At 46.4% G+C, this 17927-nt stretch overlaps 1 protein-coding gene across 2 annotated transcripts in view; it reads left to right on the top strand.

Annotated features, from left to right (window-relative positions):
- Positions 1 to 17927, top strand: part of BRINP1 (BMP/retinoic acid inducible neural specific 1) — a 167624-nt gene that overhangs the window by 102700 nt on the left and 46997 nt on the right. For both annotated transcript variants that reach the window (XM_077913104.1, XM_077913103.1), the window contains 3 exons: positions 1350 to 1540; positions 9356 to 9525; positions 12421 to 12526. In XM_077913104.1, the coding sequence (XP_077769230.1) occupies positions 1350 to 1540; positions 9356 to 9525; positions 12421 to 12526 (467 nt within the window). The remainder of the gene's footprint in view (positions 1 to 1349; positions 1541 to 9355; positions 9526 to 12420; positions 12527 to 17927) is intronic.

Here is a 17927-nt window from a genome sequence, read left to right as displayed (position 1 = left end):
TTCTCCCACAGGGTCTTCGCCTCGTAGCTTGATTTCTTCCGACGGTAAATGCTCACCGGGTGCCTCTTAGAGTCTGCGCAGCACTCAGCTCTGGGCTAATTAGCTGGTTTCCGGATTGTCTGAGGGCTGTGGGCCCGGGACTCCCGGTGAACAGCCTTCCTCTGCTCCTTCTCCCTCCATCCTTCCTCCCTTCCATCCTCCTTCTTTTTCTCCCTCCCTTCCTCCCTCCCTCCCTCCCTCCCTTCCTTCCTTCCTTCCTTCTTTCCTTCCTTCCTTCCTTTCTTCTCTTCCTTCCATATTTCCATCCTCCATTCCATCCTTCTATCCTCCCTTCCATCCTCTCTTCCTCCTTTCCTTCCTCCTTTCCATCCTCCCATCCATCCTTCCATACATCTTTCCTTCCATCTTTCCTCCTTTCTTTCCTTCCATCTTTCCTTCTTCCCTTCCATTCTCCCATCCATCCTTCCATTCATCCTTCCTTCCATCCTTCCTTCCTCCCTCCCTCCTTGCTTCTTCCCTTCCTCCCTTCCATCCTCCAAACCTTCCTTCCTTCCTTCCTTCCTTCCTTCCTTCCTTCCTTCCTTCCATCTTCCCTTCCTCCCTTCCATCCTCCCATCTGTCCTTCCATCCATCCATCCTTCCTTCCATCCTTCCTCCCTCCCTTTCTTCCTCCCTTCCATCCTCCCATCCATTTTCCCATCTGTCCTTCCATCCATCCTTCTTCCATCCTTCCTTCCTCCCTTTCTTCCATCTTCCCTTCCTCCCTTCCATCCTCCAATCTGTCCTTCCTCCCTCCCTTCCTTCCATCTTCCCTTCCTCCCTTCCATCCTCCAATCCTTCCTTCCTTCCTTCCTTCCTTCCTTCCTTCCTTCCTTCCTTCCTTCCATTTTAGCTTCCTTCCTTCCTTCCATTTTCCATCCTCCCACCCTTCCATACTTCCATGTACTCATGTGCTTATTCATCCAGCTGGCATCTGTAAGCTTCCTACCAGGGTAACAGGCACCGCGTGCCTGGGAAGATTCCATCTCTGGTATCATTCCCCGTCTAGTGAGAGAGGTGCATAAGCAGCTGGGCAACAATGACTTTTAAGCTCTGTGAGCAACATGAGAGTGTGAGTGTGTCTGCCTGGCTCACTACCATGTCCCAGTAGTGAGAACAGTGCTCGGTATATATTTGTTGGCTGAAGAGAATAGAGGGCTCCTGATCTAAGTATCACTTGACACATATTAAAAACAATTGTTGTCACCCTCTTACCTTGTGGAAAGATGCCCAGGTGGGATGGTTGGCTGAACTTTGCCTTGGGCTTAGAAGTGGTAAGTTAAGGCATTTTTCTCATCTTTCTTACCCAGGGAGTTTGCCCGTTGGAAGGTGAGGAACACAGCCATCGAGAGGAGAGACCTGGTCCGTCACCCAGTGCCCCTCATGCCAGAGTTTCAAAGGAGCATCCGCCTGCTTGGCAGGAGACCCACCACTCAGCAGTTCATTGATACCATCATCAAAAAGTACGGCACCCACCTCCTCATCTCTGCCACCTTGGGAGGTAGGTTGGCAGCCACTGGGGCCAGAGCCTTATCATGCCTTTGGGCCTGGGTTGGAGGGGAGGGCGGGGTGGCCGAGGATCAAAGCCACACCAGCATCTCCTCCTTTGAATGTCACTCCAAAGCACATATTGCCAGGTAAGCCAAGTTGTCTTGGTTGTTGTGGTCTCGTCCGAGCACTTGATTCCAGTCTCTGGGACTCAGTCTAACCTGAGTTTACTAACTTTTGTGGAAGTACTAACTTTTGTGGCTTCACCTTGGAATTAGCTCAATTCGTCAGGGATGCTTAATCTGATTATTGTATTAGTTCCCTTGGAACGTGGTCTAATCTGGGGAAATAATTAAGCTTCAGATGCTGTTTAGAGGATTGCCTTTGTTTACTTAAGTCTGCTTGAGGGACTGATAACTTGAGGTCATCATTTTACAAGTAAGGGTATTGTTTGTATCTTATGTGGGTTCGGAGTAGGTTAATAGGAAAGCTGACTAATTGCTCCATCCTGCTTGGCCTTACGCATTCTTGCCCAGCAAGTCCATCCAATCTTTAGGGGAGTAAGGAGAGACTGAGAGAAGAAAACAAGGAAATACGTTTTTGTAAGGGGGGATTTGGTAGAAACGAGTGTATTTTGACACTTATGGTGCTTGCCTCTGTGCTTCACTTTACATTGTGAGCTTCAACACTTTGGACATTGGTTTGCTGCCCCAGTGACCAGGTCCACTAAATGTGGAGACAGGCTCTTCGGTGGTGGGGCACCGCGCCTCCTCCCACTCACAGCTGCTAGGTTGGGATTGAGATTGGGCCCTAGCCCGCTAAACCAGGCTGGAGTATGGACGGAGGCAGGGGGGTGGACTGAGGTTGGATCATAACATCCCATCTCGTCCTTCAGAGGAGGGGTGAGCCCCACGAGCCTAGACGCCAGAGGACACAGCCCTCCTGAGCTGGGCAGGAGGCCCCAGGAAGGTGGCAGTGCTTTCCAGGCTGAGCACGCAGTGTACATTTGAGGAAGCCCAGGTTTAGGAATCTGACAATGTGGGCAATGTTGGAGGAGAAATCGGTCGGGCACACTCATGTGTCCTCACAATAAGAAATGCCGGCATTTATTGTTTGCCCGTAGTCCTTAAAATCTGCAAGTGGAGTCAAATGATCTCCCTTGTCCAGCAGAGGAAAAGCCAGAAGTCAGAAGACGTGTGATTAGCAAGGCACAGAGCCAAGGTTTCTTTTGGTTTGGGCTTTGTTCTGTTTATTTAAATTAAAAACACAACACAACACAACACAGTTTACTCCAAGTCTTTAACTTCGTTTTTTTTCTTTTCCTTTTTTTTTTTTTGTCCACAAAGCCTGCATTTTGTTTTGTTTTGTTTTGTTTTAACTCAACATCAGTGTCCCTTTAACCAACTCATTCACTGCCCCGCCCCCCGACCCACCCACTCCCAAATCAACCAACCAGTGTGTATTTGTCTCCTGTTGCTAATCAAACATAAAGTTAAGCAGGACTTTGAATGTTAAATCATGTAGTATAAATTATATTCTATTGTAAAGTGAAAACTAAATCACTTCTGGACTGAGCATTTCATTAACCTGTACCCCTTCTCTTTGGACTTCTCCACCTTCCATTTCATTTCAATAAATAAATAAATACATAAATAAATAAATAAATAATATATATATATATATATATATATATATATATATATTCCATTCTTCAATTAGAAGCTGCATTCTGTCCGAGTCCCTGGAAATACCAAATAGCAAAGACCTTTCTTTGGCTGTGAAATATATTTTTAATTTCTCCAAGGCAGAGTGGTGAATTATTCACAGAGCCTTGTTCCTCTTCTGTTTTTACAGCACAACATTTTAAAATATGCAAAGCCTTGGATTGAGTTCCAGTGTTGGACAGCAAGCCCTTAATGTTCCCCCAATCCTCAACGTTGGGGAGTGGGGAGCAGGAAGGGGAAAAGATTTACTGTCGTCTGAGCACAGGGTGCCAGACACTGCATGAGGTCCTTCCTACGTCATGTTTTTACTTGCTCAATCATGGAAAAATGTTCCTTAGGAGCCTCCTCATGCAAAGGGAGGGCAGGGAAGGGGTAAATTATAGTGAACGGAAGGGTGGGCTCTGGAGTTGGTTCTAGTCCTGTCTCCAGTGTTGTGTCACCTACTCCAGGTCTTGGTTTCCTCTTTTATAAATAGACATGCACGTCATGACAATTAAATAAAATGAGGCATTAAAGGTGCTGAGCCCAGTGTTTGGCACCAAACAGATTGTTGTTACCATTGGAGGTGTTTTATTATTCGTACGATAATTATTATAATTTCATGGGGCTAAGGAGCTTGGGGGTTTGGGATTCCGGCCAGTTGCTACCACTCACTAGGTGAATAGGAGACATTGAGCAATTCACTTTCCTGTCTGGGTGTCCATGGTCCTGCCTAAATGCAAGAAGGTGCAGAAAATGCTATTCAATGTAATTTTTCCTAAGAACAGCATGTTCATTTAGAAGAAATGCTCTGATGAGCTGTTCGAGGTGTCAGGTGCGTTCCTGAGGGCGTGCTCCAACAACAGAAGATGATCCTAAACTGTCACATGGAGAACAAGTAAATGCATTTATTTGGCTCCTGAGGGAGAGGGAAGAGGAAGGAAGGGCAGCGAGAAAGAGGAAATGCAGCTGGCGGGAGGGCCGACACCTGCCATTTCCGGGGGCTCCTCGAGTGTTTTTGTGAAATTGCTTAGACCCCATATGTACTGGATGCAAATGATTCTTATCACAGGAGGCGGTAAGGGGAGAAATTATGGGTTTGGAATGACACGCAGGGATAGAGGGACGGCCATTTCCCCTGTCCCTCTGAGGGAAAGAGCTCGGAACCCGGCCATTCTGTGTGATGCGTATGATGAGGTCGGCCTGCCTGGGAGTACATGCCTCCCTGCACAGACAGATGTGCGACGCCTGCCTAGACCGGACGTCAGTTCATCCGTTCTCAGAGTGTGTACATGCGTATGCAGTGCACACGTGCACACCCACTGGACTCATGCATATAGATGTGATGTACGATTGTGTGTGTGTGTGTGTGTGTGTGTGTGTGTCAGGCTGCACATGTTGTGAATATGTGGAAATTACATGAATGTCTTTTTATGCACGAGGGCTGGTGTGTTTGTACTTGTGTACGTTTGTGTGTAAATTCATTATTCCCCCACCCTGTGTTTTGAGAAAGCTGCCCCGGGCTGAGAGAAAGGTTGAGAATAAAGTCAAACACCGAAGGAAGGGATGGGGGATGCCTCAGAGGCCCCAAATCCGGCACCCCTCCCCCTATCCTGGAGCAGTATCCCTTCTACACTCACCAGGTAAAAGGATCGGCTCCCACCTCATCCCCATCCCCTGCGTGTCTGAGTCCCACTCTGTTCGCCTCTGAAAGAAGTGGTGCAGACAGTGAGGCGAATACCCTGGAGGACAGAGATGGAGGAAAGGCCTATGTGGGGTGAAGAGGCAATTTGCAGGAATGCCCAAATGGGAAAGCAACTCTAAACAGAACATTCTCTTAATAAACAAGAAATTAAGTCTTAATAATGCAGCAAGAAGCCCATTAACCCCTCTTGATCTAAGGCTTGCTTCTGCCAGTTTTCAGTCCGAAGGGACTTGTGCTTGTTCCACCTTCTCTTTTCGTGAGCCCCATGGAGAGCCTGCGCTGACACTTGGAATATTTATTTCCTCTGCTTTGTAGCTCTAACATCTAGTAGATTCACATATTGAATAATTTACCACTTGGTCCATCTATCTATTCATCTATCCATCCAATCATCTATCCATCTAGCCATCCATTCATCCATCGGTTCACCCATCGGTTCGCCCATCTGTTCACCCCTCTGTTCACCCATCCCTTTGCCCATCCCTTTGCCCATCCGTTCACCCATCCGTTCACCCATACATCCACCCATCCCTTCACCCCTCCATTAATTCATCTGTTCACCCATCTGTTCACCCCTCCATTCACCCATCCGTTTGCCCATCCATTCACCCATCCATTCATCCATCCATTCATCCATCTGTTCATCCATCCGTTCTTCCATCCATTCAGCCATCCCTTTGCCCATCCATTCACCTATCCATTCACCCATCCCTTCATCCCTCCATTCATCCATCTATTCACTCATCCATTTGCCCATCCATTCATTCATCCATTTACTCATCCATTTGCTCATCTGATCACCCATCCGTTCATCCATCCATTCGCCCATCCATTCACCCATCCGTTCATCCATCTGTTCACCCATCCTTTCACTCATCTGTTCACCTATCTGTTTGCCCATCCGTTCACCAATCTGTTCATCCATCCATTTGCTCATCCGTTCGCCCATCCATTCAACCATCCCTTTGCCCATCCATTCACCTATCCGTTCACCCATCCCTTTGCCCCTCCATTCATCCATCTATTCACTCATCCATTTGCCCATCCATTTGCTCATCCATTTGCTCATCTGATCACCCATCCATTCGTCCATCCATTTATCCATCTGTTCACCCATCCATTCACCCATCTGTTCATCCATCCATTTGCTCATCCGTTCGCCCATCCGTTCACCCATCTGTTTGTCCATCCATTCACCCATCCCTTTGCCCCTCCATTCATCCATCTATTCACTCATCCATTTGCCCATCCATTCATTCATCCATTTGCTCATCCGTTTGCTCATCTGATCACCCATCCATTCATCCATCCATTCGCCCATCTGTTCACCTGTCTGTTTGCCCATACGTTCACCTCTCCATTCACCCATCCCTTCGCCCAACCATTCATCCATTCCATGATAACTGAACATCTCTCCTTCTGACCTTGGTGAAGCATTGGGAACATTAAAAATGAATCCGTAGAGTCCTTGCTCCACTAGGCCATCACGCACCCTCCTGGAATTCATTGTCTTAATTGTATCTAAAGTCATTTTTAAGCCAACTCTATTTAGGTCATTGTGGATCCTGAAGGATGGAAGATCATGTCCTCCTGCATTACCAGTGAGACTTCATGGGAAAGTGCAAACATGAGTGTCTTCCTCTCGACTCACGTCTAGGTGTGTGGGACCCAAAGGTTAATTTTGATGAAGATAAATCTTCTCATCAGGAGATTTTAGTCTAGTACTTGAAGCAGGTGTGTCACTCAATGAACACAGTCGAGTTGGATCACTTCCTATACTATGTATCCATTCATCCACAAATATTCCGATCATCTGCTAGGCACGTGATACTAGTCCCTGTCTTGCGAGGCAATGACTATGAAATGAGGAAAGCCTTTTACACCCTCCCTGACCTCATAGCGATTCTCCTCTAGAGGGAGACGGGCTATTAAGCAAGCAAGTGCCAGGAAATGTGGGACATGATCCTTTGGAGAAATAAAGGAGACAGGGAACACCTGGTTAGATAGAGTTTTTAATCTAGTTTAAGTAAAGAGTGGGGGGATTCCAGGAAGGCTTCCTAGAGGGGGTGTTGTCTTAGGTGATGTCTGAGGGAAGAGTAGACATTAGCCAGGAGGAAAAAAGAAAGAAAGAAGAGTCGCCACCATGAGAAAACAGGGTGCATTTATGCAGGATCGAGCATACCTAGAGAGAGAGTGGCAGGGATGCAGCTGAGAGACCAGAGCATCAGTGACTTGTATTCCCGACAGGGATGCAGGCCCCCTTTCCTCTGGGCGACATCCTCTCTCTGTGTCCTTCTACCTTTGCTATCCATCCTCTCTCATCTCTGTGTCCCTGCACCAGCATTGCCCGATAGAAATAGGATTGTGCGCCACATACGCCATCTTAGACGTTCTCACAACCACATCTCTGAAAGTAAAAAGAAAAAAAAGGAGAATCAGTGTTAACAATGTATTATATTTAACCCAATGTATCCAAAATACTATCATGTCCGTGTGTAATCAATAGGACAAGCTACCAATGAAGTATTTTATATCATGTTTTACATTTTCGGATTTTGGCAATCTACCGTGCGGTTCACACCTGCAGCGCGTCTCAGTTTGGACTCCACTCATTTCAAGCGCCCGATAGACACACTTGGCCGGTAGCCCTCCCACAGGGTAGCATACTTGTCGTCACTCAGTGACTCTGAAACAGGGACAATATGTTGTCATTCATTTGTCACTGCAGTGCCTGCCAGGCTCCTCAATGCAGGTGTGCTGAGCTCAGTTGAGTGGACGAGGTAGAGACTCACAGAGGAAAGGCGATTCCTTGGGGTGAGGGCATGGCAGGAGAAGCTCTCCAGATAGATGATGGGGACTGGGCTGTGAGGAGTGTATAGGACTACGGCAGGTCCAGGACCAAGGAGGAAGGGCCAGAGAAAGTGACAAACGCCGGATAGGATTTCAGTGGTCAGATGGGAGAGGGACACAATTGCAGTCTCAGTGGAGAGAAACGTTTGAGGAGATCCCGGGGGAGGAAAATCAGCAAGAATCCATCCCGGAGACACCAGAGATGGCTTGGCTGGAGCTCATGGAGGGAGATGGCAGTGAACAGGTGGACGGGAGGCCGCACGTGCGAAACTGAACGGCAGTGGAGCTGTGCTCTAGAAGCAGCCATGGACGCGCCCGAGGCACAGGGATGAGCCTGTGGTCGGGGCTGTGCACTCTGCCTAGGGTAATCACTTTCCTCCCAGAAGCAAAAAAATAGATGTATTTTTCTCTCCAACTCCAAACATAATCAGCTTTCGGAAGAAATCTCGGTGATCTTAGGTATCAGGCTCTTGCCCTCAGACAGTATTGACAGTGCTGTTCTCTGACTCTCCTATTTTCTTGGCTTGAGTGGACAGAAGGATGCATCTCGAACATTTGGTATTTACAGTTATCAAGTGGTGGGCAGTGAACTGCCCTGTGTGTGCCAGGCAGGCTTCAGGTTCTTCAGGTCCAGGCGAATTTAACCCCGGGACAACCTTGGCCTCAGCTTTGCACATGGAGAAACTGAAGCATGGGGAGGGTGAGTGAGGGTAAGTGTTCACACAGCTAGTGTAGACGGGGCACGCTTGCTCCAGATGTGGCTTTTTGCCACGACTCGAACGCCTTTGACTGTGGCAACAAACCAGACCCTGCTATAAGGACTGGACAAGTACTAATGAATTGAATCCCTCAGAATCGCTCCATGGAGTAGGTGTCATCCCACCCACCCCCTATTTTGTTAGTGAATAAACTGAGGAACACAGAGGTCAAGAAACATCCCCAAGGTCACAGTTGCGAGGAGGGAACCCAGATGTACGCAGGTCATAACTGTTTAGCAGGCCTTTCTGGACCCTCCTTTCCTTCCAGAATGATGCCACACCTGGTTACCCGAGTGAAAGGGCCAGAGGTTAGCGCTGTTAGTAACCTATGCACGTGTCACGAAGGAAAACTTAATGGAATGAAATACGTGGGTCTGTACATTCATTGCTTGCTCCATTTCCCCACCCCACACTCTCCTTCTTCCTCTCCGACCTCCTCCCTACACCTGACTTTCCCGCCACCCTCCCTCCCTCCCCAGCAGACGCTGCTTCCTGTCTGAGCCTCGTACTCACAGACCCACAGTGCTTGGATCCTGTAGGTAATGAGCATATTGACTGAGGGAACTGGAAAACACAATGGATTAACTATTTACTATCTGCGGTGTGCCAGGCACTGGGCTTTGTACAGGGGAGGGCACTGGCTGACGTCGGTGGTGTCTGGCTTCACTGATCGGACAGTTGAGTTTTTTCCCTCTTTTAGGCATGTGGTTTTTGCTCTCTATCCGGGTTATTGTCGGCATCCAGGCCCTGGAGCCTTTCCTCCCACCCCAAAGCTCGACAGGCTCCCTGAACTTCTTTCCTTTTCCATGCAGGGGAGGAGGCCTTGACCATGTACATGGACAAAAGTCGCCTCGACAGGAAGTCAGGGAATGCCACCCAAAGTGTTGAAGCTCTGCACCAGCTTGCATCATCCTACTTTGTCGACCGTGATGGCACCATGAGGAGGCTCCATGAGATCCAGATATCAACTGGAGCAATCAAGGTAGGCTTGCGGGTGGATGGGGTGGACAGTTCTTCAGACAACACTGCAGGGGCCCGGTATTCTGAGAGCCGACAGGCAGATACAGTCCCTGGCTTCATACCCACGGAGCTAACGCAACAGTGTCCCCTGCCAACCGCGCTGACTTGTGCCGTCAAAGGCCCTGTAAGATCCTGAGCCCCGTTGTAGGGTGACCACATGTACCGATTTGCTGGGGCAGCCCTGGCTGTGGTCGTGGCATAATTATCAACAATCCTCTCATTTCACGCTTAAGGTTCTCCTGTGTGCATGATATTTTAGGCTCCCTTTCCAGGTAAAACAAAGACAAAACTGAGGTGACAGTGGGTAAGTGATTTTTGCAAGGACATAGAGCTAGCAAGAGGCGGATTACTGAAGCCTAGATGAGCAATTTTTAAACTCTTGTGTTCTCAAAAAAATAAATAAATAAATAAATAAATAAACTCTTGTGTTCTGCATCGCATTACTCACTGCCTCCCATTTTACAGATAGGGAAACTGAGGTCCAAGAGCTAACGACTTTTTTGTTCAGAGTTCTACAGCCAGCATGCCGTAGCAGAGACTAGAATTCTACTTGCTGAACCAGGGGTCCGCTATTTCTGTAAAGGCCAGATGATAAGAATTTTAGGCTTTGTAGGTCGTGCGGTCAAGGTCGCCCCAACTCAACTCTGCAGCCGTAACACAGAAATCAGCCGCGGACGGTGCGCAGATAAGTGCGCTCGGCTGCGCGCCAATTGAAGTCTTCTGTACAAAAAAGGGGCCGCCTGCCATGTGCGGGCCCATGCTCCCTGCAACGACCTCATCCAGTAGAGGCCTCAAGATGGTGGCCGCGCCCTACATCCGTGGCGAGACAGCTGACCTTGGTCACATGGGGTCATGGAGCCCCAGAAATGTGGCTACCGAGGAGCGAAGTAGGCAAGCTTCTTTCATCTTAATTAATTTTCACTTAAATAGCCACACTGAGGAGAGCAGCTCTAGACTTTCAATTCAGTGCCTTGGAGCACAGACACTTAAAAAAAAAAAAAAAAAGGTTCTATTTTAAATGCAATAAATTCAGGGATTACCTCTCTAAAGAGGACGAGGGAGGAATTTTTGATACAAAGGATTAGTTTTTCTCACGGTCTCAGTGCGGAGTTTTTGCATCTCACATTTTCTGAAACCCGATTATACCTGCCTGCTACTCCTCAATCTTCGATCTAATTTCTTCTGAATTAAGTACAGACCTACCCTTCTGTTAAGACTTGCAAAAAATATCTCTAGGGGAGAAGTCTGTGTGTGGCTGGGACCGGGGGTGGAGGGTGAGGCCGACTCCAGCAGGTGAGCTAGAGATTGACCAAGGGAGGAGGACAGATGTGGGAGGGAGTTACCTAGGAGGAGGGAGGAAGGAGAGCAATAAATCAGATGGACAAACAAAGAGCCAGCTTATCCAAGAAGAATCGCCTCTATTGGGGGGATTATGTTGTTAGGGAACTCTGCGCAGGGAGACAGATCTTTATGAAGCCATCAGAGTCCGAGTGAAGCGAAGGCCTGGTTTTCATTATCACCAAATGGTTCTCTCCCCCTCGGATGGGATGGGGAATTGAGATATCGAAGCTCTGTCAGAAGATAATCTTCTTTTGTGCCTCCTGGAAGTGCAGCCTGCCTCCTTGCAAGGAATGGCCCAGAGAAATTGCACAGAGGCCACTCGAGGAGCCACTCTTCCCCTACCAGTGTCTTCCGCACTCGGTGTGGGACGTGGATTTTTCTTGCCAGTTCTTGCCACCACCCCCAGACCCCGCTGGCTAGAACTGTCTCGCTGCCAGCTTTGTTTAAGACTAGCCGCTGGCCCCGGTGAGGATCGTCTGCCCGTCCATAGCTTCCTTTCCCAGGATATCCTTAGCAAAACGAAAGGGTAGTTTTGAGCCTCGTTCAGTAACAATTATGGCATTACTTTGTTCAAAAAAAGAAAAAAAAAAGAATAAATTGTTCAAAAAAACAAAACCTCCGAATCCTCCATCTATATACTGTTTCCGACGTGCTAACCGCTCCAGAACTGTGATCTCTTTACCTGTTGAGGTGGGTAGGAGTGCTCTGTAGATGGGATTTTGAGGCCGAGAAAGGAAAAGTTACGGATGCAAAAGGGTTCACAGTGGGAGGAAGGCTCAGCTGGCATGGAGAGTCTCCATGGCCATCGTGCGGGTCATGCAACAACTGGTGCTGTATCGTTATAGTTGGATGCAAACCTCAAAACTGCGCAATATTTGATTGTATAAAGTGGTGGGAAGTAAAGGTGAGAGGGATGAGAGACCTCTTTTCACCCTAAACCAAGCTTACTTTATGGTTATAAAATGGCTTTCAGAAAATGGGCCTAATTTTACTGTTCTTGCCAAATAATGCATATGTACTAGTGACAGATTATATAGAGATTCGGGGAACACGACGCCCGTGTTGGAACATATGTCAGGCACCTCCACCCATCATGTCTCACTGCTCAGCTTTCCTGGGCAGGATTTATGAAGCTTCAGGTCACACAGAAGCTCAGAGAAGTTGGGGACTTCCTTAGGTCACACAGCAAACTCATGGCTCCGTTAGGCTTGAACGCGGATCCTCCTCCGCTTCAGCTCATTAATTCATACGCTACATAGAGTGACCTTACGGGGTGAGAGCCAGGGAGCGGCTCCAGTCTGTGGACTTGACTGCCCTGCCCTCCCGGCGTCTGTTTGGTGGTGGCTCACGTGTGGCCTTGGCACAGGCCAGGTGCCCGGGAAGAGGCCATGGGCTCGGGCCAGGAGACCTTCTCTGCTGGCTCTGCTCTGCTGAGGGCTGACTCCGCGGGGCCCCGTCTCACAAGTGTCTGACCAGGGCTTCTGTCTCACACCTGTCCCCCCTGGTGTCCACTCAGGTCACAGAGACGCGCACCGGGCCTCTGGGCTGTAACAGCTACGACAATCTGGACTCTGTGAGTTCCGTCCTTCTGCAAAGCACGGAGAGCAAACTGCACCTTCAAGGTAGGATGCCCGCGGAAATGTGGGCCCGGAGGGTGGGTGCGGGGAGAGACTCGGGATATTGAGGAGGCATCATGTGGCGAGAGAACGAAGAAGAAGAAAGACAGAAAACCTGATAGAAACCAGGAATGGGGAAATTAAGACAGGGTATGATGCCTTTTCAAAATTTTAACATATACAGGACACTAAACTCATGGTTATTAATTAGTTTTCAGATATAAAGTATGAGAATGTGAGCTTTATCCGATTATTTTGATGAAAACGTCTAAACAGTGTTATTTATAGATGCTCCAGACCTAATATATATTAAAGTTTCATATCTTACCGTCCGAATTTCCTATATTATTGTGTTTGATTTTCAATGTATTTTGGCAGGTGTTATTTGAATTCTAAGAACTAGAGAGCATTTTACAGCATCGTTGGGTTCTGGGTAACCTCCTTTCTCCTTATTCGTTAATCATCTGTGGTCTTTAATATATTTATACCCACACATACGTGTTTGTGTCTGTGTGTGTGCTTTCAGCAGAGCGCACGAATGAGAACGCTCCGTGCTGGCTGAGACAGGTAGCCAGACGCTGCGAGCAGGGATGCAACAATTATGGGATGACTTTGTTGGTAGATATATTAACAGGTGTATTGGCCTAATGTCTTTTTTATGTCAGGTCCATGTTAGGTGCTTCCTATATACGTATGACCTTAAGGAAAATAGACTCTTCCAAATAGTAATTTTACCCTTATTAATTCATCATAAAGAAGTGAGGAGTTAAAAAAAAAAAAAAGAAGTGAGGATTTTATAGGAGAAAACATACAAGGCTTTGAGTACAGATAGTGCTGTTTTAAAAAGAATGATTTGTAATAGCCAAAAAATAAGAGTAAGGATCTTATTTTTCCACCTGAGGAGACTGTGCAAATTATGTCACATGCCTACAATGTCATATGAGGCAGGTACGAAAGGTTATATATAAGAATTTTCAAGAATATATGAAAACAACCTGATCTAGTGTTCATTTAAAAATGGATAGTTTCTTTATTATTATTATTTATTATAGTTATTATACTTATATATTATTATACTTATTTTATTTATTTATTCATGAGAGATACACAGAGAGAGGCAGAGACACAGGCAGAGGGAGAAGCAGGCTCCCTGCGGGGAGCCCGATGTGGGACTCGATTCCAGGACCCCAGGGTCACACCCTAAGTCAATGGCAGACGCTCAACCCCTGAGCCACCCAGGTGCCCCCAAGATGGATAGTTTCTGACCAAATGTGTGGCATGATCTTAACAACATGAAAGGATAAGGGAAAATAATATTGCAAGGAAAGATGCCGAGATGTTAAAAGAGGTTACCTCTGGCTGGTGAGGTTGCAGATGATTTATTTTAGGCTCCCAGTTCTTTTTCTAACTTTTCTACAACGATCGTGTATTAACTTTATAGTCAGAAAAAAAAAATGGCATGCTTTAACTTTGAGCAGACTGAAAATGTGACCTTCTAGAAAGGTATCTGAGAAAGGTGATTCTGAATGTCAGTGGGAGGAAAGTGGAGTTGAGATTGGCAGGTGGAGCTAAGCAGAGCCTAATATGACTTTTATATCCCAGTTCCTTGGCAACCCTTTGATTCACGCTCCTGTTATAGAAGATGGTTGGAAGATGGTGCAGGGAGGGCTAGGGGATGTCACTCGGGAGCACTGAACGAAAAGCCCTCTAGGAAATTCAGACCAGGAAAGTGGTTTAGCGTTAAAAGAAAACACAACAAAACAAAACCTCAAACACAGGAAGAATAACCCTGCCCCCTTTAGTGGAGAAGAGGGTGGACAGTGGGTTTGGTAATCACCTGATAAGAAAGTAGATAAGAGAGACAGATCTGCCTTGGGCGTGCCAAGATTTTCAACTTATCAGTTCCTGGGATACCTGTGGTGACCTTGTGAAGCGAGAGCGATGTTTGAGTCCGGGAAGCTTGGCTCCAGCCTACACTTGCTAACCCTGCTGTGAATGTTGGCAGAGGAGAGACCTGTGAGTTATAATTGGAGTAAATTTAGAAGGGATTAACAAGATGTTTCCAGGAAGTTATTAAGATCTTAGGGACATTTAGAGGCTGATTTACCATGAAGCTAATGAAGCTTGAGGTCCACGGCTCCCCCACCTCCTATGTCCCCAACTTTTTTCATTCTAAGTATTCACTTTCACATCTTATTTTGAAATCTTTTTCTCAATAAGCAATTTTGGTATAAGTCTCAGTCTCCCAAAAGCCAGGTCCACCATTGGTTACGTTACTAGAAGTATGTTTTCCACCAAAAAGGAGGTGGCTCACTTGTCCCAGTCTAGATTGGTCAGAGCACACCTGGAAACTCGGGTCCAAGTCTGGGCATCCCACTTCAAGAGGGGTGCTAAGAAATTACAGTGCATCCAAAGAAGGGTGTCTTATGATGGATAGCTTAAGAGAGTTGACTTGGTACAATAGGATTTGGCTGCAGATACCCCAGAGGCTGTCTTGCAGAAAAGTTAGTCAAATTCATTAATGTGGATAAAATGAGCCAAAGCTGATCTGCTTGCAGGAAATGACAAGGATCCCAGCTCTTAGCTGAGATGAAATAGACCCCTCAGTTCAAACTCAGTATAAACTTCCAGGGCACGTTCATGCCCAAACCTGCAGTGGCCTGCTGAGGTATGTAGTGACTCTCCGTTAGCAGAGTTAGAAGTAAATGACATCTGGTGGAAATGTTAGAGAGATTATTTAATCATCGTTCCGCTGGGTTGGGTAATTGAAGTAGGTGGTCTTTCAGTCCTTTTCATTATAAAGACAGGGAACCACCAACCACCACCCTTAATTGAGCATGACTGTGTGCCAGATCCAGTGCGAACGCCTGAGCCTACGGGCACCAATCAGTTCAACTCATTACAGCAAGTACATGTGTACATGTAGACATCTACGGAGATACCGACATATCTGTATAGATAGACATATTTTGTAGGAACCCACGTTGGCATCCAACCAAGCATAAGGGTATAGTGGTGCTCTAGACAGACACAGTTTTTGTCCCTAGAAAATACACACTGTATCAGAGAAGGTGGGCTTAAACAAACAATAATAGGCATAAAGAATTGTAGTGTAGAAAAATTCTGAGGGCTTCTTGGTACCAGACGGTGTTGAGACTTAACCTACTAAGGAATCAGAGAAGATGTAGAGGATGAGACCTGGAAGATGAAGAGGAGGCAGGAGCATGGATACGGAGGCAGAGAGAGTCTTTATAAAGGAGCACTTAAAAAGAAAAAAAAAAAAAAGACGTTTAACATTTTTTTTTAAGAATTAAAAATTAAAAAAATAAAAGCACTCAAGGAAATGAAAATGTGTTAAGAGATTCAAGCAGAGACACCAACGGTGGAAAAGACGAAATGATCCTCCAGATCCTGGAAGGCCTCTGCATCACGTTAATGACTTGAACATGAATTTGAGGGTAATGGGCACCGTGGAAGCGTTTTTGAAAAGGAGGTAGCATGAAGAGATTGGTATTTTGGAAGATCTCTGGCTGTCTGGTGGTCAATTAATTAGACAAGGGTAGATTGGTGGTGGGTGACCAGTGAGGGGCAATTGCAGCACCCAGAGGCAGCACTCACAGATTCAGGCCATAAAGGTATCAGTTGGGGTTGAGAGACAGACCAATTTTAGAGTCACGTAGCAGGCCTCATGACCAGAGCTGAGTGAGAAGACCATGAGGAATTTAGATAATCTGTTGAATGGAGTGTAGGGGCGAGATAGAGACGAAGGGCAGAGAAATACACAAGAGTCAGGGTAATATGTAATATAATAGAGATAATGAAAATAAGGCACACCATTATGGAGATTCGGGAAGGAAATAAGTCACTCAGGCGGGTGAGGTAGAGGAGTCATAGAAAAAAAAATATCTGAGGAAGAATAATATTCTCTTGGTGGAAGGTAACACAAAACAAAACTTCTTAAAAATAAGACAGCAGCAGACCATCTCATGACTTTTGGGTAGGTTGGTATTTATTCAGTAGGATACAAAAAGCACGAAATGTAAGGAAAAGGATCGCTGCATGGAACACATTAAAATTAAGAATTTCTGTTCATCAGACACTGCTATTCACAGAATGAAAATGCAAGCTGCAGAGTAGAAATAAATAAATAAATAATAAATATATAAATAAATAAATAATAAATTTCTTCTTCAGATACATGTACCTGACCTTGTGCAAAATACGTAACTCCTACAACCAACAAGAAAAAGGCGGACAAGACCAGAAAATGGGTAAAAGACATGAACAGGCACTTCACAAATAAGAATATCAAAATGGCAGATAAACATTTGAAAGGCCGATTAGCTTTTCTGGCCCTCAGAAAATGTAAATTAAAGTCCCACTTCAGGGCAGCCTGGGTGACTCAGTGGTTTAGCGCTGCCTTCAGCCCCCGGCGTGATCCTGGAGACCTGGGATCGAGTCCCACGTCGGGCTCCCTGCAGGGAGCCTGCTTCTCCCTCCGCCTGTGTCTCTGCCTCTCTCTCTCTGTCTCTATGAATAAATAAATAAAATCTTAAAAAAAATAAAAAATAAAGTCCCACTTCAGTATTCCAGAACAGCCGTCGGTCTGGTTCAAATGAGGAACCCTGACCGTATCAAGCAGTGATGGTGTGGAACCCTGGAAACTCGCATGCTTTGCTTGTGGGAGAGCAAATTAGCACGGCCACTTTGGGAAACTCTCTTGTTGGCAGTATCTACTAAAAACTCAATCCGTCCTTGTCCTGTGACCCAGAAATTACAATTCTTGGGAACGTGCCCCACAGAAACGTAACCCATGTTCCCCCAAAGACGCGAATGCTTATCTTAGAGCAGCTTTATTCAAAACGGCCTCTACATGGAGGTAGCCCTAGTTGCCCATGAACGAGTAAACGGATGAATAAATTATCATGCATCCGTATGACAGGCTGCAGCTCAGGAATGGGAGAAAGTCAACTACCCTCCTGTCCACCACACGGAAGCATCTTATGAACGTAGCATTGGGTCAAAGAAGCCGGACACAAAAGGGGATGCACGCCGTGTGATGCCGGTTCGATACAGGCCAAAACCGTAAAGACAGATGCGTTGTTCTAGAAGCTCGGAGGGCATTAACCTTTGGGGGGGAAGAGTAAGGGACTGACAGGAGACGGGAGAGATTTCTGGAGGTGTTTATAATACTCTGTTTCTTGATCCGGATGGCAGCACACGGGTGTGTTTGCTTTGTGAGAATTCATAGCGCTGTACACACATGATTTATGTGTATACATTCCCGTGTATATAATATGCATCTATTAAAAATTTATTTAATAATGTGCTCCCTCCTGACATCCTCTGCAAAGAGAAGACGTGAATAAAGCAGAGACGTATAAAAGAGCAGGAGGAAAAAAAAAAA

Source organism: Canis aureus, chromosome 10 (assembly GCF_053574225.1).
Source record: "Canis aureus isolate CA01 chromosome 10, VMU_Caureus_v.1.0, whole genome shotgun sequence".
NCBI lineage: Eukaryota > Metazoa > Chordata > Mammalia > Carnivora > Canidae > Canis > Canis aureus.
The sequence above is the reverse complement of the archived record's forward strand: the minus strand, read 5'-3'. Positions and strand labels throughout refer to the sequence as shown.